General features: G+C 35.2%; 1 protein-coding gene across 1 annotated transcript in view; it reads left to right on the top strand.

Moving 5' to 3' along the window:
* Window positions 1-19,146, top strand: part of LOC140155877 (harmonin-like) — a 34,322-nt gene extending 15,176 nt beyond the window's left edge. The window contains exons 10-16 of the mRNA XM_072178873.1: window positions 223-376; window positions 1,308-1,529; window positions 2,916-3,072; window positions 3,629-3,741; window positions 5,262-5,323; window positions 7,803-8,292; window positions 17,475-19,146. Coding sequence (XP_072034974.1) covers window positions 223-376; window positions 1,308-1,529; window positions 2,916-3,072; window positions 3,629-3,741; window positions 5,262-5,323; window positions 7,803-7,890 — 796 coding nt within the window. The 3' untranslated portion in view covers window positions 7,891-8,292; window positions 17,475-19,146. The remainder of the gene's footprint in view (window positions 1-222; window positions 377-1,307; window positions 1,530-2,915; window positions 3,073-3,628; window positions 3,742-5,261; window positions 5,324-7,802; window positions 8,293-17,474) is intronic.
* Window positions 19,147-22,076: the final 2,930 nt, after the last annotated feature.

The raw sequence follows: 22,076 nt of genomic DNA, 5'->3' as shown, positions 1-22,076 counted from the left end.
ATGGAAAACATGACCTTAATCGTCCATATAGGGAGTGTAAATTTCAAATGGGGTTATCTGAATGTGTGACTCTATTTGAGATCTACAACCCCTGTGTGAGAGATTAAGGTCATGTCTTCCATAGGGGGTGTATGGATTTCAACTGGAATAGCCCAATAGGTTTCACTCCTAATAAGAAAGGTGTTTATAGTGCCTTTGACTTTGTCTGATTTTACTCCACAGAGGTGGCAGTATGGGATTGGGTATTGGAAGCAGATTTGCAAGAGAGCAAGAGAATAAACGAGAAGAGGAAGAAGAAATTAAAAAGGAAGAAGAAGAACGTTTGGCATCGGTTATGACTAGTGGGCACTGGGCATTTACCTTGCCCAAACCGAAGGTAGAGAATCTTATACATATGTGAAACGTATAATCTCGTAAACAGCTAAGCATAATTGAACAACATCATCAATTCAGGTGTATTATAATGTTTCAACATCTTTTGATTCAAGGAATACAACTGGGAGATAATATGAAAATGTTCCTTTTCTTTCTTGCTGGCTACTAAATGTTGACAACCAGCTATTGTACAATTCCAGGCTTCTGTAAAATTGACAAAGAGTAGTCCTGAATTTGAATGATCATATTGTCACATTATTCTACCATCGTTGGTCAGATGACAGCAGCCATATTTATGCTCAAGTTAAACTTGAACTGATTATAACAATAAAATTTACACAGCATACTAAACATAAATGTTTTACCCAAAACAAAGACATATATTTTTTATTATCTGAAATTGAAAATTATATTTGCCATCTTGGTAAGCTGATAATGTGTTACTCATCACTTTTTTATGGCCAATGTAATTTGCATTCGGAATCACAAAATGTTGGCTCAGCCACAGAGTATCAAATATCATATTTAGTAATTTGAGATCACCTTCATGCGCATATTTTGGGTCGGCCTGCTCAGGCTGTTGATGAAGGGGCGGCAAAATTTACCTTTTCTGCAGCCACCCGGTGTAGTACGCCATTGATCTTCAGGGGCGGATTTAGGGGGGGAGGCGCAGCCGGCGCGCGCCCACTCTATTTTTTGACTAGCAAAGGGTGCCGGTAACTTAAAAATACACAAATTGTAAGAAATTTAAAAAAAAGGAACCAATTCGGCCATGAACAGCAAACAATGGGCCAAAACCGTTGAGTTTTCGAGGGGGTAACCCCCCTTTAACACATTTTTTTTCGTCGTCGACCAAAAGGCGACCCCTTTATCAAAAATTCCTGGATCCGACCCTGATCTTACGCGTTTTACATTGTATTTTGTCATTAAAGGAACCAGAACCGGAACCAGAACCAGAAGAAGAAAATGAAGAGGAAAGTGAGGAAGAGATAAATGAGTCGGTGGTGATACTGAGAAAATCTGCCAATCGATTTGCTGCAATCACTAAGGAAGAACAGAATAGAGAGATTGAAAAACGAGAGAAAGAAGGGACCTATGTGCCAACATCACCTTCAGATCAAGATAGCTGGTGGACTGGTAGTCCGTATACTCTGGTAAGATGTAGACAATTTCACTATGATTTTGTTGATTGGTTGTCATTGTTGTTTTAGTAGTTTCACCTCTTACCTCGTCCGATATGAATTTAGTATTTACAGAAATATGACGGGAGTGAACAATTTACAAATCTTGTGAGAATGAACGAATCTTTATTTCCATAATCAAAAACAAGCAAAATACATTAGAATTACACACCCAAAAATTTGATTTCAGTTACCCTTTGCACGTTTGTGTCATCTAAAATGATATTCATGTATTCTTGTGGTGTATAATTATCTGAGATTTCTGTCAGAAAAAAAAATGGGGGCATCTGATAACTGGGGGCATCTGATAACTGGACAGCATCTGATAACTGGGCAGCATCTGATAACTGGGGGCATCTGATAACTGGGGGCACCTGATAACTGGGGGCACCTGATAACTGGGGGCATCTGATAACTGGGGGCATCTGATAACTGAGGGCATCTGATAACTGGGGGCATCTGATAACTGAGGGCATCTGATAACTGGGGGCATCTGATAACTGGGGGCATCTGATAACTGAGGGCATCTGATAACTGAGGGCATCTGATAACTGGGGGCATCTGATAACTGAGGGCATCTGATAACTGGGGGCATCTGATAACTGGGGGCATCTGATAACTGAGGGCATCTGATAACTGAGGGCATCTGATAACTGGGCAGCATCTGATAACTGGGGGCATCTGATAACTGGGGGCATCTGATAACTGGGGGCATCTGATAACTGGGGGCATCTGATAACTGAGGGCATCTGATAACTGGGGGCATCTGATAACTGAGGGCATCTGATAACTGGGGGCATCTGATAACTGGGGCATCTGATAACTGAGGGCATCTGATAACTGGGGGCATCTGATAACTGGGGCATCTGATAACTGGGGACATTTGATAACTGGGGACATTTGATAACAGGGGCATCTGCATCATAATATTTGTCCTCAACCAACTTAGCCTATAGACCCTTGCTCTGTCATCTCAAAATGAGGTTCTGTGCTGGCAAGGAACATGTTTATGCATATACCTCACGCATTAATTTGTAGTTAGCATTCAGGCACTAACTGAAATGCAAAAAAGAAAAGCATAAAATAAATAAACACACATTGAGAACCTGCCTCTGCTAGCAAGATGGGGAATCCATGCAAATGGTCTGTAAGTAATTAATTTTGATATTGATATTTTCAGTTTGACACCTGTTGTTGTAAATTCTAGGCCCTTTGATCAGCCCAATAATGGAATTCTCATATACATTATAAATAATTGCCAAATGGGTTTTTTTCAGTGAATGATACAAAACACCAAAAGTACATGAGTGTGTTCTTACAATGTTACTATTCTCATTCTTTTTCTTGTTTTTTGAATAGTTTACCAAACGTCAGATTGATGGCAGGCAGTTACGTAAGATTCAGATCCCCAAAGTAGGTCATCTCGATATTGAACTGGAGGGGGGTTTTGGAACTCCTTTAGGAGGAAAGCTAGTGGTGTCAGAAGTGTTTTCAGGGGGTGCTGCAGCAAGAAGTGGTGAGTTTTATTATTATTTTTTTAGAGCATCTTATTTCCACATACCTCTGTTTATCAGACAAGTTCAGCACTATTTAACCAATGTGGGGTGTGCAGTGCGTAAACAAGAAGGTGAAGTTCTGATTGGCTGATTAGCACAAACCAGGTGGTATCCTGTGGCACTGGGATGACTTCCCTGGTTCAGGTCCATGTTGTTGATTGCTTCTATTTGTCAATAAGAGGTAAATGATGCCATAAAAATGGCATTCGTGTACGGAGTATTGGGCATAAATTGATGGGGTTATACCTGAGTGAGTCAAATATGTATTCAAAGGTGTATGCATAATTTCTCAAAGATAAATCCCTTTTTTTGTATGACCATTTTAAGCAAGTTTTATTAGTATTTTTCACAAATTAGGTGGGGGTGACTGGCTTCAAAGTTTACCCCTACTGTAATATTTTAAGAACATTTTTATGAAACTATCACAATTTTAGAAGTGGCCTGAAAATTGAAAGGGAAAGCAGTAACTTTGTACAATCTATCACTGTTTATTCATTATTGTTTTCATTCTTGCAGGGGAAATGGGGCGTGGTGACCAGATCATGATGGTAGAAGGTAAAACATTCATCGATATCAATCGACAAATTGCAGAGAAATTTCTGGAAAGGTGCATGGAGGATAAAACTGAGGTATGGATGCAATAAAATTATACATTCAAAGCTAACAAGGAAATAGATATTGCTGTAAATTGTTATACCTTTGCAAGACTTGTTAGCTATGTTTAGTGTATGGGTGGGGTTGTGTCTTTTTTCTTACAGGTTCTTCTTTCTTCTTTCTTTCTTCTTTCTGTCAACCATTACATTTGCTCTAGCACTCACATGCTTACATCGATTTTGACCTAACTTGGTCACAATGATCATTGGCCGTGCCCCTACATGTCACGTGAAACTTGTAGGGTCAAAGGTCACGCAGGGGTCACAGGGGTCAAAAACATGATCTCAACTCAAAATACATATTCTCCTACAAATTACGTAGGACAGTGACGCCATTTGCACACAATTACCCAGTGTCTATATGGTGTTCACAGATTTGGGGTCAAAGGTCATTAAGGGGTCACTTCGGCATAAAACGGAATACCTTCAAAAAATTGTATTAGCTAAGGAAAACATAGGACAGTAACGGTATGGTCACATATGAGGTGCAGTTACCCAATGTATATGTGGTATTTTTTTATTTGGGGTCAAAAGGTCATTAAGGGGTCACTTCCGGTATAAAACGAAATACCTTTAAAATGCATCTTCTCCCACAAATTACGTAGGACAGTGACACCACTTGCACACATGCATTATTATTACCCAGTGTCAATGTGGTGTACACAGATTTGGGGTCATAGGTCATTAAGGGGCCACTTCCGGTATAAATCGAAATATCTTCAAACATTTTTATTAGCTAAGAAAAACATAGGAGAGTGATGGTATGTTCACACATGAATTGTGTTTAACCAATGTATATATGGTATTTTTTTATTTGGGGTCATAGGTCATTAAGGGGTCATTTCCGGTATAAAACGAAATACCTTTAAAATGCATCTTCTCCCACAAATTACGCAGGACAGAGATGCCACTTACACACATGCATTGTTATTACCTAGTGTCTATGGGGTGTGCACAGATTTGGGGTCAAAGGTCATAAAGAGGTCACTTCCGGTCTGAGACGAAAAACCTTCAAAATGCCCTTCTGGCACAAATAACATGGCAAAGTAATGCCACATGCACGCATACATTGACATTAGGCAATGTCTATGGGGTTTTCATATATTTTGGGGTCAAAGGTCATTAAGGAGTCACAACACGGCTGTGTTCGTGGTCTTAGACCACAGCTAAGTCTAGTTTTTATTTTTTTGGTACATTTTAATTTCATGGACAGGGTAAATTACAAAGTAATCAATTTTAGACATTTTCTGTTGTCAGCTGACTATGTCTATCTGTGTGAAGATATAGCATCATCATAAGATCAAAGTATCCAACCAGAATTGAGTGTAATTCATATCCTTTAAATTGTCATTTGTTCTTTTTCGCAAGAATAAGTTGGTTTCATGAGCATTTTCTTGGTACCTGAATAAGGTGTTCACTTTTGAATCAGTTTGATTGGATTTTGAATTGGATGTAACATTATTATGTTTGTTAACTGTGCTTGCTTTCATTTACAGGGCCATGGAAGGTTGAGAATGATCATTGCACAGGCTCCACAAAAGGCTTATGAAGATGAAATGTAAGCATATTTTGATCAAAATATTGAGCTTCTCATTACACAGGGTTCAATGCCATGCTTTTCATGCAGTTCCAAGCTAATGTGACATTTTCACAACTTCATTAGAACTGAGGAAGTCAAGATTTGTGTAATTAAAACACAAACACACAGCCCTATGTGTAATCGCTGTCTATGTGGGAATGTGTAGTACTATACAAACTATATGGGCATCCTACACCATCTGAAAGTTAACAAAATGGTCACTTGACATTTGACAAGCCCCCTCTATAGTTGCATTTTTTTTTATCACCTGCCAAAAAAGAAAACGAATTAAACATCTTGGTTTGTGAATCAGTAATTTTTAAGGTTGCATGACATTTTGGTTTCCTCTTCATAATGCTCATGTACATTTTTACAAACTTACCATAATGCTTTGTGAACTTGTGTTTAACATCAATTGTGTCACTGTGTTAGTGTTAAAGAATATAAGTATTGTTTTGAGACCCAGACGTGTCTCTATCGCCTGATATACCACAGGAGATGGTATTATTTGATGTGAAGTGGAACAATGAGGCGCCTGAGTTGTTCCACACAAAAATAATGCTCTATCCATGTTAAATTAGGTGATAGAGACACGACTGGGTCTCAAAACAAAACAATACTTATATTCTCATTCTTAAACAGATCACTCGTAATATCATGTTTGCATGTAATTTACGTCCATTTTGAATGGCTATTTTTATCAAGTTCAATCAGTCACTTCCGTGCAGGAAATGGGCGAATCCATCGAGTCCTTTATACACATGTAGGCAAAATATCGCAGCACCCCGGCGTGTGAGATCACTACGCACATACCATGTTATACGCAACGCAAACGATACACACAGTAGCGCAGTTCAATTCACACCTAGTGTGCTCTATTTATATGTTAGTAAATGTGTACATGTATCATTTGTTGAGATTGAAATTGTACAAAATAATGCTTGCGTACTGAGATGATGATACTTCTAATGCACTGGAGTACTACATGAAGTGCAATTATACAATATTTATGCATGACAACTATTAATTTACTAACATTTGCTGTGATTAGTTCTCACTATCTAGGAGTGTATGAATGTGTCATATGACACTAGGAGTGTATGAATGTGTCATATGACACTAGGAGTGTATGAATGTGTCATATGACACTAGGAGTGTATGAATGTGTCACATGACTAGGAGTGTATGAATGTGTCATATGACACTAGGAGTGTATGAATGTGTCATATGACACTAGGAGTGTATGAATGTGTCATATGACACTAGGAGTGTATGAATGTGTCATATGACACTAGGAGTGTATGAATGTGTCATATGACACTAGGAGTGTATGAATGTGTCATATGACACTAGGAGTGTATGAATGTGTCATATGACACTAGGAGTGTATGAATGTGTCATATGACACTAGGAGTGTATGAATGTGTCATGACACTAGGAGTGTATGAATGTGTCATATGACACTAGGAGTGTATGAATGTGTCATATGACACTAGGAGTGTATGAATGTGTCATATGACACTAGGAGTGTATGAATTAGAGAATAAAGGTATTGTTTTTAGCCGCTGTCGTGCATCTATCGTCTCATATAACACGGGCGACATCATTATTTTAAGTAAAACAACGAGGCAAAAATAATGATGTCGCCCGTGTTATATGAGACGATAGATGCACGACAGCGGCTAAAACAATACCTTTATTCTCATTCTTAAACACTTCAATTCAAATTAAAATATCATACAAATTTTAATCAAATTAAATCTACATTTTGCATGGAATTACCTAGGGCTTAAAATCGATCAGTCTCGTTGTTGCTGTGCGCCTCCGATTGGTCCAAATAGCGAAAGTGCACGCGTATCGCGTTGAGCGATTATCGCTGACCCGTGTGATATCGTGTCATATCACACGGGTAAAGCTGAGTAAGAACCAATGAGATTGCAGGAACGTTCTTAAGTGTTTAAGAATGTGTCATATGACACAGGCAAGAGCCAATGGAATAAAACACAAAACGACAACTGTTTAAGAATATAATTTGTTGTAAGCTAAATCATAATGTTGCATCATACATAGGCCTATTGAATAATTCTCTTAGCATATGTATAGAAAGAGAATTGTTATCTCATTGTTGTGTGAGTTCGAACATGTATTGTTGCGTAAGAGGTGATGATCGGTGTTGCGCAGTGGTGCAGTTAGCGTGGTGTATTGGTCATTCGCGGTCACAGCACCATACTAGTCACACGTCGTTTAAATTTCTTTAAACTCAAGTAATTCGCAATTTATCGGAGCGTAGGTGGTGCATGGTGACCGTACCCTCCCAAGGTTAAACAATAATAATAATAATTATATAAATCAACATGAGTTGTTGTTGTTGTTGGATTTTGTGTGCGTCTGTGTGTTACGGGACAGAATTGAGATTGGTAAATATTCATAGTCATTTCATTCATTCATATCATTTCAGATTGTTATCATTCCATGCCAAGGACATTCAGCACCAGCGTAGTGTAAAGAGAATCCAAAGAAAAAGGAGAAAGACTCCTGGGTCATGAGTATAGGGGATAATTGATCAGGGTTGCCAGTAGATTTGCTTGTTTCAGTGGGCATTAACATCCCAAAAAGTGTATTATCTGAAGTAGAAAGGTGATCTAATGATCAACCTTTGCAGCGGTTTCATATATTGATCTAGTCAAGCATTAAATCAAGCAATGAAGCATGCCAGACATTTGTTAATGTAGCCTATTTCAGAATATCAATATTGCAAGTTAAACAAAATGTTCAAAGGGACATTTTCTAAAGAAGTTCTTCCACCTTGAAACAAGCATATTATGGTGCCCTGGATGATTCTTTCCCCTGATGAAAAGGTGCAGCCATCTTGAACATTTTCATGCTGTTGCCAAGACAACATCACAGTACCCATAATGCATCATGCCTGACCAGTGTCCTAATTACAGGTAAGATCTGTGGAAAGAAAGTCATATTTTGTGTAATCATGCAAATCTGAATGTGCAGATATCTGTGACATTCACAGCTGTGTGTCGTAATGTTCTTTTAATTCAGGGTCACATTAAGCTAAGCATGACTCCTTTTATTTCTACTAGTGAAAAAGTTCACATGTATTTCAAGTACTGGCTTTAAATTATTAATCATATTTTCCTGGTGTTTATGGGAGCATGGACTTGATTATTTTTGTTTGTGTGTTTGTTTATTTGTTTGTTTGCTGTATCTATCCTTTGTAACTAAAACACAAATATCTTTGCAGTTAATACTATTCCCTGTAAAAATGCAAACATTTCTAGAAATAAAAATATAACCAGCTCCTTAAGGTCCGAAAGAGGTTTACATGAGGTCTACATCACAAAGTTACAAATGTTAGATTGAATTTTCCAGTGAAACAAAGAAGAAAATCAATTATTTTGGGTATAGAAAATGCTACAGATATTGAATAACACTGAAGTGTTTGTTCCGTTGTTTATTTTTATTTGTGTGATTTTTCCTTTGTTTTTTGGTTTCTTTATTGTTTGTCTGGATGAAAAGTGTAATACATGTAACACATGTATTACACTTACAGTTACATGTATTGTAATACATGTAACTTCATTACATGTATTACAATATGATCAGGCAAAGTATGTTGTTTGTTGGCCAATTAACCCCTTGAATGCTAGCTACCTGTTGATTGGTTACAAGAAGGCTATATACATGACTAATTGAGCCAATCAGCAAAATGGTAAGGATCAGTTGTAGCTGAAAAGGATTGAACTTAACTTTTTAGAAGCTATAGATTAATTGGTTACTCAAATGAATAAATCATGTAATTAACCAATGAGAAATGCTGTAAGAGAGGTAGTGGTTCTCTGGGGGTTATTTGACTTTGTGATATAGCCAAAAGACATGTTGAACTTGAACTTTTTTCCCTATTTTGTAGACCTTTGCAGCAGCTAATCAGAAATCTTCAGAATTAGTACAGAAAGGTGTTGCCTGCGGTAAACAAAAACACAACCAATCACACACTGGTGGCAGTGCATTTGATGAGCATGTGGTGTGGTATAATTGTTCACACCATGGAAATCTACTATTTCCACCAATCATGCACCACTTTGCATTTACATAACACCTTAAATTGCCAGGAATTGATTGGATCAATATGTTTGGATGGTCTCACTTTGCATGATGGGTGTTTCTTGTGACATCCTGAAAAGGTCTCTTGTTAGAGCATATAAGTAAATATTTTATCTCCCCTTGTTTTCATAGTATTACTTGGAAGCATTCTTCAGGAAGCTGTTGTTATGCCATCTCTATCTATACCTCCCTCACTGCCATTTATGGTTGCCATACTGTGATATTCTTTGTCCACCAGGTATTATCTCTTTTTGATCCCTTTTGCCTCACAGATCTTTTTGCAGGATGTCTGTGACTTTGGTTTTGTTTCTCATGTCACTGTTTCTGATTTTATTTATATAAGGTGTTGTGTTGACCTGAATTTGTGCTTGAAATTCTTTTTTGTTGACCAAGTTTTGGAATTCAGTCCCATATATCTTTGTTGACAGCATTTGTCTCCTAATTATTGGTAGTATTAAACATATCAGGAATGTTAATCCAATTTTGATAGAGTTTTCTTAATGTAGCTTGAAAATGAATGAAATAATGAAAATCTGTACTGCATGACTAATATCTCGTTTAGTGAGTTTGCCTCGCTCACAATTAAGCCGTTTGACACAGTCAAAATGAGACTCTGTGCAAGGCAACAATTGTCACTTTCAGATGTGCAAATAATCCTGTGAATTAGGCGATCTTTAGCTTGTTTTCGTTGTTGAAAGGGACTCAATCATGTTTCACAGTTGTTCACCACTGTTGTACAACTAAATCTGTCCTCGTAAACTAAGCCACGCAGATGATGTGGACTCATCGTTGTTAAGCGGTGATGAACAACAGTGCAACATGGTTGAATCCTTTAATATGATACATATAAAGGCTCATTGTTTTCCCCAAATCATATGTCAGTCTTTTTATCCCATCCCATTTAAACAGTAAGGTGATATTACATAAAGAAGAAAAATCCCAATCCAAGTTGTCCACTTTTTTACTAAGCTGTGATCAATACTGCTTAAATCGGGATATTCCAGTTGCAATCCATACATCCTGCACGGAACAAATGACCTTAATCTCCCACACAGCCTATGGCTCAAGTCAATGTATAGAAATTGAGCATTTGAATTTTGGCATGTGCCAGTAAATTGACTGTCAAAACTCTGCCAGAACAAAACACAGACCTGGCCAAGATCATGCTACATACCACTAATGAAAAAATATTTTTGATATCCCTTTTCTTCTATTTGAAAAAAACATTGAAGATTTTTTGAGATTACACCTGTATGTGACTTGAATATATATATTATACGCTCATACATCAATACAAGCACCGTCCCATTGCATTCATGCAACAAGATTTATGGGGCTCCTGGCAAAAGTAAGTCATCCACTTGTTAAGATATAGGTACAACACAGACTAATGATGTTTAAGTTATATTCAAACTGTCTAATATTAGGTTAATATACCATGAGCACACCAGGTTTACCAGTACCATGCTAGTACTGGGTGCACTGACCTTTGATCACAGTGGTATTCTTTGGAATCTGTTCATGAGAGTGGTTGATATGTAGAGCCAATGCTTCTTAATCTAATGAATATAATTGACATTGATATTTGACTTTGCTTTTGTAAAGAATCAGATCAAAACAATTGACAGTTGATGTATGTGACACTCCTATATTGCAATGTCGACCGCTTTACAGGATTATACAGTCATTTAATTTTGATGCCCAAAACTTGCAATTCATCAAAATTTGAATAGAATATGTAAGTTGTGATTAAAAAACTGTGACCCTGCTATTGAATTCAACACAGACAATTCTCTTCTTAAACAGCTCTGATAATCACCATGACCTTAAATTGGAAAAATTTCAGCATAATAAGCTGTAAATTTTGTGTTTGTTTTTCATTTTAAGGATGTCAACATTGAAATATATGTTGCTGGTAAAATGAGTATATTCCTTTTAAGAAAAAGGTCTTTATTTTGACCCTATCTATACCTATCTATAGTCTTATCAAAATCTGCTATAAAATTGTTGACACTTACCCAGTTTTCTCTCTGAGAAACATGGAAGTAGAACCTACCAGTGGTGTAGCTATGGGGCAGCTGCCCCTGTGAGAAGTTTTGCCCCTCCCCCAGATGCTGGCCTCCCTAATATTTAAGATTTCTAGAGGCCTTTTTGTACTTTTTAGCCCTTTTTTATACCATATAATAATCAAAGTTTTCCAGCAAATTGCCTTGCCTTCTCTGAAAAAGTCTTGGCTACACCACTGGAACCTACCCATAGTTTTCATTTTTTATTTGTCAATAAGATTTGTCATATTATATTCAGACTCATATTTTATCCGTAAATCATCATACAATGGTTGCATGATGCAATATAATATATAATAGTAAATCACAACAATATTTACAAAATTGAATTATTGTTACAATGCAGTATATGAGGAAATAAATTTACAATACATTCAACAAGAATACATTGAATTATGTCATCAAGATGTTATAATAGACCTTGATCTGAGCAGTGAGGTTATAAGGCTACAAAACTGCTGTTTCAAAGTGTGCATTCTTAGCGTGTTCATTTCAGCTGCAGCAGCAAATTAATTTTCCTTTTGTTTATTTTAGTTTTTTGCTGTAAAATCACGAAATTCTGATAAATATTTTGAAGAAAATTCACTTGATTCGAAACTTGCATTGTACTATTTAAATACTAATTATCTTTAAGGCCTAAAAAAAATTGTTTGACTGTTGTAACCCGACCGACCCTAAAAATAGGCCTGACCCTAGACTTTTTTCTTATTTTTTGCAAACAAATTTTTAAAAAATTTTAAAAATTAAACTTTAAAAAAAAAGAAGCAAAAAAGTTCCAAGGCCTTTATCATACACAATTTGTGTGTAAAAAAAATGCCAACCGACCTACCCTAATTTTTTTTTTTTATGTTACGCCAATCAAACAATTTTTTAGGCCTAATCATAGACAGATAAATAGTAATAATGTCCTTCCAAAATTGCTGAAGGTAATCATTATTCCCATTGTACTATCTAAATACTAATTATCTATAATCACAGACAGATAATGATGTCCTTCCAAAATTGCAGAAGATAATCATTATTGAATCTCCAGACACAGAGTATTAAAGACATCATTAAGTGAGATTTCAAGATATAAAATTTGAATTGGTCATTATGTGATATAAGTCCCATTGAGCTCTCTGCTAGACTTTTTGGTCATTCAACTCAGTATAATATACTTTTACAGTACTTCTGAATGGAAATAAAGTCCTATGTTTTGGGTAAATTTGTAGTTACTTACCATTGACAATACAATCATACAATGGTGTATTTTTTCTTTGTAATATGGTTGGATAGGTTATATTGCATACAATGAGAAGTATTCCACCTGTTGCCTAGTGGGGTTTTCACCTTAATTCACTGATATTAAAAATATCTTACATTAAATAGAAATAAGGTAAATATTTGAGTTAATAATTATAGGTGTACTTATGAAAGCTTCCATGTTTATATAGTATGTCCCAATCCTAAGATTGTGCCTGTTTTTGTTGTTGGTTGTTGTTGTTGCTGCTGGTGATACTGCTGTTGTTATTGGATAACTAGGATTCTTTTATGATTCACTTTCAGTTCAGTTCAATTCAGTTTATTTAGTCCAGCCATCATAAAAATACTGATAATAAGTGATCTGCAATATAAATAATTAATAGATACTGTATGTAAGGTACATTATTCAAAGTATACATGAGAAAATAAAGTCTGCACAAAAAGTGACGCAGCTGTTATAAATACGCCTATAGCTTCAGAACTAATTATTTTTTTCACAATATTTCAACATAGAGAGAAGGATGATTTATTTACGCGCATTTTAATTCCCCATTTTTCAAATGCCGTTCAACATTAACAATGCAGTAGTGCTTTTAAAGAAATATATCCGAATTTAAAAGTTGCAGTTAACAGCGATCAATGGTTACTATGCCAGCACTGTAGCACGGTAAGCATGTCATTATCTTCGCGCTTTACTTCAAATCAATACAAATAGCTGCAACTTTTAAATTTGGGTATCTTTGTTTCAAAACACTTATGTATTGTTAATATTGAACAAAACGGGACAAATTGGGTATCAAAATGCGCGTAAATAAATCATCCTTCTTTTTATGTTAAAACATTGTGAAAACAATTATTGGTTCTGAAGCTATAATCGTATTTATAACAGCTGTGTTACTTCTTGTGCAGACTTTACTTATGATGGATCAGGATCTATACAGCTCTATGAAGAGGACACTGAGTGGCAAGGGGGAAAACTTAAAGTGAATTGTCAAATTTTTGAGACATTTGGAAAGTAAAAATATTTACGTGTTCAGAACTTAAGTTTTAATATGTGCCATAGATTGACCTTAAAGAAGTCTGTCAGTGTGATGAAAAACAAATGCTTCCCCAAAATAAATAAAATATGGTAAACTAAAAAAAAAAAAAAAATTTGAGAAAGATAACTAATGCAAAGAAATACAATCAACAGAGTAAATAAAACACATACACTTCTTTTTAAAATGATGATACACTACTGTAAAAAATTGATGACAAGAGAAAGAAATGAACCAATGTGTGCTGATTGTCAATGTCATGCATGAGGGGAGGGTTCCCACCCCTTCTATTGTTTTGTCACTGTTTTATTTAGAGAATTAAAGTATTGTTGTGAGACCCAGTTTTGTGTCTCGCCTGATTTAACACGGGTAGATACATTATTTTAAGTGGAACAAGACTGAAAACCAAGTTGTTCCATGTGAAAGTAATGGTATCTACTGATACGTAGCATATATGACAGTCTCAAAACAACACCTTTATTGTCATTCTTAAACAGATGAACCTTATGTTTGGATGTATGTGCGTCCACTTTTGTGACCATCTAGTTCACTCAAGTGTATGAAGTTGACGAATCCACTGAGTCATCATTCACCTGCGCAAATGCAAAATAATGTGTGATATAGAAGTCAAGATATTAGAAATTATAGATTCAATTGGTGGCCATTTTGAATTTTGAATTGTCATAAACTTTTTAATGATATAATAGTTTTGTTAATATTTTAAAAGCATCCATTTCTTACTATGATTGAAGTGGGACAAGAGAATGATCCTATTCGAATTAGAATATCACAGGTGGTTGACTGAGCTGTCAAAAACTTTGATCTCAAATTGAAAGATTGTCACAATATCCTCCTGAAAACGAACATTTTTTCTAACCCTTGAATCCAACAAAGCACACAAGCCTTTTAAAGATATTTGCTCATTTGTTGCCATGCCAATAAGCATCCCTGAAGTCATGCATTGTAAAGCTACAAATCATCCACAAGCGCTTTTTTGTTATTTAACTTACATTTCAAATACTTTTAAAATATTTATTTTACTTTGAAAAAAAGATTTATGTCAGGTAGCAAGTCTCCATTGTAGCATCAAGGAACGTTTTCTGTACAATTAGAGTTGGAACAAACTATTTCCATTCCATTCAATGCCATAGAAATTAATTCTCCAAGATGAAAGGTTTACATATTATTTCCAATTTCACCAACTTTTCCCATAATAATTGAATATTATGAACTTATAGACCTATATAATGATGACAAATACAATAATATCTTGCAAATTGATAATTTTAATGATTGAACCCTTTCAGTGTCAAAATAATTGCACTTTTGGACTATCATCATTTACAAATTACAATAATTATTGTCTACTTTGAACCACTCTGAACAATGCGAATTTTAAACTTACATGTAACAAAAGTTCTCTGTCCTTCAAAATTCTATCAACTTCTTTTGAAGTAAAGGTTGTGGTTGTAGAGTCAATTTATCATCACTTTCAAAACTTTTTGAGGTCAAATTTTGTATTATGTGCTCCTCATCAATAACAACCTTTTTTGCAGATACCATTGTTGAAATTGCGGCAAAGCTGTAACAAACGAAACAAGAATTAATGACATGATTCTTTGTTTGAATATTGCCTGAAGCAATAGGTTTGTTGGCACAACATTCATGAGGATGCTAATCATACTATCATTCTGAGAATGTTTTACTTGCACAAGTTATGCAGTTTTAAGAATTCTCCCAATATGTTTAAAAATATTCCAATTGAACCAATCATACTCATTTTAACCATTTTTATGCTGGTTTATTCATAAAATTATGAAACGATGGATTTTTGTTAATTGTTTTTGTCAATAATTTTAATTTGTTATTTCCATTCATGTGGAGGAGGTAATGGGTTGTATACAACAATTGTGGTTGGGTACAAGTTGACAAAAGATAGAGACTGTATTACTCACCATGTAATTACAACTGACCTGTTACTGTGAAAAGTTTTCATCCTTTGTGCATAGTACAAGAGAGTTCAATTTTGACATCAAAAATTTGACAAATGGATTGCTGTGTAAGCATTTTATCATGCCCCTAGCTGGAAACAGTGAATAGTTCAAATATGTTAAGTAAGATATAATGCAATGAAACTGTTAAAGATTAAAATAAACACTCAACAAACTTAAAATAGACTTGTGTCTAGACTGGCTTTCCCAACATGCAAATACTTCACTTGTATCCCTGCACATGTAACAAATTGACATAGATTGTTGGTTTTTCATCAAACTTGATCAACATTATTATGAGCATTAAAAGCTATAGATACTTTTACCAGGTCATTTCAAGGTCGTAAGCTGAGATAGTTGGTTTTTACTAAATAAAAAATTGTGAAAAGCCAAAATTGAACAAGGTAGTTAAAAGGTCATCTGAGTTCAAGTATAAAGTAAATAATTACTAACCAGTGTCCCATCCAGGCTTACAACCCACCAGTGGGATTTGCACCTTTCAGTCCCTGTATTTTTCTTTTTGTGACAGAATGGTACACTGACCCAAAGTTGAAGGAAATAGAAAATGTCCTTTATTTAAACATTTCATAGCAGAACCAAATTGCTCTCATATATTGTATTGCAGTAGAATCAGATTTTCAATGGAGGTTTGCTACTGTCATTAATCAGTATTAGCTATATATTCTATTTACTTTAGTACAGTGCAAGGTAAAAATAACATTTAATTTAAAAGAAACAGTATTTCTGGAAAGTGTAGCTGTCCTTGAATATCTCCGATAATAATCTACATTTTATATAGAGAGATCCAGCCCTCATAGGATACTTGAAATCAAATAAGAAATTCATACCACCAGGTCAGGGTAAAATAATGCTGTTCAGAAGTATGAAAGGAAACTTATCATTTGTTCTGATAACACAAGTTCCTGCAACCAACCGATCTTTCCCAAGACTTATTTTGACAGCTCACAGCTCTCCCAAGAATGCATTTTCAAAGCTATGGTCATTAGAATTTATTAATTAACAATATTCCTTCTCAACTAAGGCTGGATTTCTCTTTTAAAGGGAATTTGTATTGGAATAAATTTGGTTCAAAATAAACTAAAATTGATAGAGTTTGAAAAAGTAACAAGCAAAACCCACCCAAAAAGATAAGGAAGGCTTTCATGCTGCTTATTAGAAAGGCATATTGTTTCATCATTCAAGGCATTTTTATTCCAGACATTGTAATGTGATGCACCATCCAAGCTCCTTCCTTCATCAGAATACTCTTTCTTTTACTGACTTGTTTTAAGATGTACCAGTGGGTACAACGATCTGCAGTGGTGTAGCATGGGTCATCCGGTTGGGGGGCACCGACCATGATTGGGAGAGCACCGGGTCTGATTGGGGGGGGGGCACAAGCCATTTTTGACCATTTTCCTATGGGATTTTCTCAATTTTGCAATCTGGAAGCTACTCTCAACGCTTCCTGATTGAAGCCAGGCGAGAAGGCCAGTCTGGAAGATACTCAATGACCCCCCCCCCCATTTTGTTAGGCCATTGTATTATTTCCATTTGTGTATATATAGGATCTTCATCTTTGTCTCCTTAATATGTTACCAACTGCTCAATCTCCTGGGATATCAAGGTGCTGAAATACTTTATTTACTTGTTTTTGTTTGTTTACTCATTTCAGAACTTACTTCTAAAGCTGCTTGGCCACTGAGGATGGGATAACCTGAGATTGATGAAGACTATGTGACCTGAAATGATTAGCTTTCATGTATCCTCTGGACAAATTATCTAGTTGATGATTGCATGAAAAAAATTTCATTTAAAGTGAAGTAATGATAATTATACATACCGTTTACCAGCTAATTAGGGCCCCGGAACGTAAATCAGTAATTGTTTGAGCGCTTGAAATGAAGATATCTAACCAAATTTATTTGCACATTGAAAAGGGGATGCTTCAAGTTGCTAATGTTAATTATGTAGGGGTGCTTATAAGGGGAGGGGCACTAATTAGGTTGAATATTTTAAATACCTTAAGGTGGTAAAAGTGTAATTAGAAACCCCACAATCATCATTATAATCAAGAATGGTTCATTATAAGACACATTTTAATGTACATTATTAAAATAATGTACTTTTGATAATACATTCAAACAATTTTTTTAAAGTTAAGACATTTGTAGAAATATTTGGTCACATTTACAAAATTTGGTACACACATTTATATAAAAACCCAGGTGGTACCCCCTACACCACTGATACTAGCAGAACTTTGCAAGAGCTTTAATTTGATACCTCAAGTGTCCTGGTAGGACATTTATATAGTGGAGCTTCATTTTTTTTAGTTCATCCAATTTTTGCTAATTAAATATGCAAATTAGCTGATTAATATACATAAAATTTGAGTTGGAGCATCTTTTGTGTATTTCATTATATACCTGTTACTTTGGTATAAGTTAGATATTTCTATAATTGAAGACAGAGATAAAAAGACTAGTTTGCGTCTGACGTCACTGTCAATCAAATTCCCTATGATCCTTGATCGGTTAATATCGTGTAAAAGGAAGGTCGATTTATCTGGTGCTGATCGGAGAAAAGGAATAGCAGTTACCGCCGTGTTCAGCTACTCATATCATCACAACACTTGTAAACAAACCGTGCTTGAGTTTGATTGACAGATGACGTCAGACGCAAACTAGTCTTTTTATCTCTGTCTTCCGTTATATGATCGTCCCACAAAGAAAAAAGTGTCTATTACACCTGCGCCCACCTTAATTACCACTTGCCATAGAAGACAGACAATTTTAAATATTTGAGATCGTTGTAATTAGATTTTGGACTCCAGAACAATAATATGCAATTTTTACCATTCAGAAGTTTAAGTGTAACTAGTTATGGTGGACCACACATTTTGGCATTTTTGGCACAAATATACGGTTGAACTCCTTGCATCATTTCTTTTCCAAAAATGTATACTTTCATATACTTTTCTTTGTTATTTTAAAAGTTGTAGTGAAAATACCAATTTCCCGCCAAAACGGTCCTTGCAAGTTGCATCCTCAAGACAATAAATGCTGTATTGAATTCAAGTGAATAAGAAATAACATCATATAAACCAAGCTGAAATATTAGTCTTAGAATGTTCTTGTTTAACAAAGCACTGTTTGTGCCTTTAAATAGTACAAATCACATTGACTTGAAGTGAACCTGAAGTTATAATGTTATCTTCTAACATGGATCATTAACTGGAGCTAAATACCTATATATGTGAAGCAAATCAGGTGGAAAACCTCACTGTTTGTTAGAAAAATATTAGGGTGTTATATACAAAGATATTGAAATGAAGTACATTGTTACCTGGGCCGATATTCATAAAGCCTTGCTAAATTAGCAACCAACTAGTGCTTAGCAAGATGCTAAATCCACTAGTTGATAGCTACGTAGCAATCAACTAATTTCTTATTCATAAAACCTTGCTAAACACTTTGCTAACTAGCTATCAACTAGAAATATTTAGCTGATAACTTATTTGGGTGTTTTGGGTGATATGGCCTTCAACAGTTGTGTAACATCTAATACAATAGGCTTATATAATACATGTCTATTATACTTGAGCTCTGAACCACAGTCAAAATGATCAAAATGTAATGACTCATTGCTGGTGGTCTTCATTGAGATTTCGTTAATAAAATTACATGTGTATTTTGTAAGCTATATAGGCCTACAAGGTTGTTACGGCAAATTAAATAAAAAAAGATACTCTGAACAAGTAAAGTTCATATACATGTTAAGTCCTTGGTTTGTTGTAAAAACATACTATACATACTATATTGCTTCATCAAATAGAAAACAACATGCATCCACTTAACGCTGCTCATTTAGCTTCATTAGCTTCATGAGCAACACTGTGTAAATAATATTAGATAATTTAATAGCATATGATATATCTTGCTTGTTGTCCTGACAAAAGCCAAGCATGATTTATCTTTATCAAATTGACATATAATTTGTTATTGAAAATAAGTCATGCATCTTTACCAAAGAGAACATTGGTAACATGTCTCCAAAATATATATTTTACGTATCAAACAATTGAACAGAATTGCTTCGATTGAACATATCTGCTTAACTAAAGATTACTTGCTATATCATAATCATTTTTCTTGTGCAAATTTGGTTAAACAATACTGGCTTAGTTCAATGTTTATTCATTCACCCTAAATTTGTTGTGTGTTTTTAAGACAGTTTCTTATGTGTAAAACACACTGAAGACCTCAGAAACAGAATATTCTGAGAACATTATTTTTTTTTTTTGACAACAGTTAATATGAAATTAAAACAATAAATCATGTCAAACTTAGTTCAAAATCATTAAGACTAGTTGTCAACTAGTGACTTAGCGCTGCCCCAGAACAACTCTAAGTTTTGGCAAAATTTTAGAATGTTGCTAACTCTAACTGGGTTTTATGAATAAGAATTAGCAATCAGCTAGGCTTAGCAGCTTGCTAAAGTCAATTTTAGCTGTCAACTAGGCCTAGCGTGGTTTTATGAATATCAGCCCTGGACTCTAAAAGTACCAATAAAGTAGGTTAGTTTGCATACAGTGATTTACAATAAAGACTCGTGCAATGTAGAATCACATTCGTTTCAAAGTTTTGGTACTTGTTAGCTTTAATTGTGCTGTGTGCCAAAACTAACACCTTACCGACTTTTTTGCATGAAGGGCTAGAGAATGATGTGACAGACGGACTGGAATTAATATGAACATAGTGGAGTACAGGCTTTATCAGAATGGTTAGTTAGTACCCAACAGTTTCCACTGATTATTAACCAGGTTATCAAAATACAACATAAGATTCACACAATTTGAAGGTAAATGTTAAAAGTGGTACAAACTATAAATTGTAGACATTTCAATGTTACATTTGGGAGAAGCAAGCCTTTCAGTTAACATAAAACTGGTGGGTAACAATCATTTTGATTCAATCTGTATAAACTGGTTTGTTTTGTTTTGTTTTTTCATTTTGAATACATTACATGTACTATTTTTTCTTCGAAGGCAATTGAATTGGATTTGTACAGATGCTCTGATATTGTTAGGAACCCTTGATACTTTTAGAGATGCTTTTTCTCAATATCCCTCTGGTTGATATGATTCCCCTTTATCTGTATACTCGGGAACTGAGATGATACCCTTATATCAATATCCCTGAGATATGTACCATTTTCATTTGAACTGATCAGATGATGCCCCTTTAATATCAGTATCCCTTTCAGCTAAATTGGATATGTCATTTCGCCTAAAGTCTGCACAAAAGGTAACGCAGTTAATCCCTTTATCAATACCCCTGGAAGATGAAACGATTCTCTCGTTATCAACTATCCCTCTGTGTTAAGCCAGGCATCATTATGATTGCATGCCCCTTCTTATCTATGGGCGGCCATGAGGGCCAAAAGGGTCTCAAAATCACACACGGGTCTCAAAAGTACAATAAGGTCTCAAAAACACACAAAGGTCTCAGAAATAAACACATAATAAGGTCTCAAACGTATAATAAGGTCTCAAAAACACATTAAGGTCTCAGAAATAAACACACAATAAGGTCTCAAAAGTATAATAAGGTCTCAAAAACAGAGAAAGGTCTCAGAAACAAACACACAACAAGGTCTCAATAGTACAATAAGGTCTCAAAAACAGAGAAAGGTCTCAAATACAGAGAAAGGTCTCAAAAACAGAGAAAGGTCTCAAAAACACGTTATGGTCTCAAAAACACGTTATGGTCTCAAAAACACGTTATGGTCTCAAAAACACGTTATGGTCTCAAAACACGTTATGGTCTCAAAAACACGTTATGATCTCAAAAACACATTATGGTCTCAAAAACACGTTATGGTCTCAAAAACACGTTATGGTCTCAAAAAACAGAGAAAGGTCTCAAAAACAGAAAAAGGTTTCAAAAACAGAGGAAGGTCTCAAAAACAGAGAAAGGTCTCAAAAACAGAAAGGTCTCAAAAACAGGGAAAGGTCTCAAATACAGAGAAAGGTCTCAAAAACAGAAAAAGGTTTCAAAAACAGAGGAAGGTCTCAAAAACAGAGAAAGGTCTCAAAAACAGAATGGTCTCAAAAACAGAGAAAGGTCTCAAAAATATAGAAAGGTCTCAGAGACATAAACCTCAGAGACATAGACTGCACATAACGGTCGGTTGACTTTGCAATACCTGATTTGAGACCTAGACGTGTTTTTGAGACATGAACGTGTTTTGACACCCTTTGTGGCACACATGG

The sequence above is a fragment of the Amphiura filiformis genome, chromosome 6 (genome assembly GCF_039555335.1).
Source record: "Amphiura filiformis chromosome 6, Afil_fr2py, whole genome shotgun sequence".
In the NCBI taxonomy this organism is placed as follows: Eukaryota; Metazoa; Echinodermata; class Ophiuroidea; order Amphilepidida; family Amphiuridae; genus Amphiura; species Amphiura filiformis.
The sequence above is the reverse complement of the archived record's forward strand: the minus strand, read 5'-3'. Positions and strand labels throughout refer to the sequence as shown.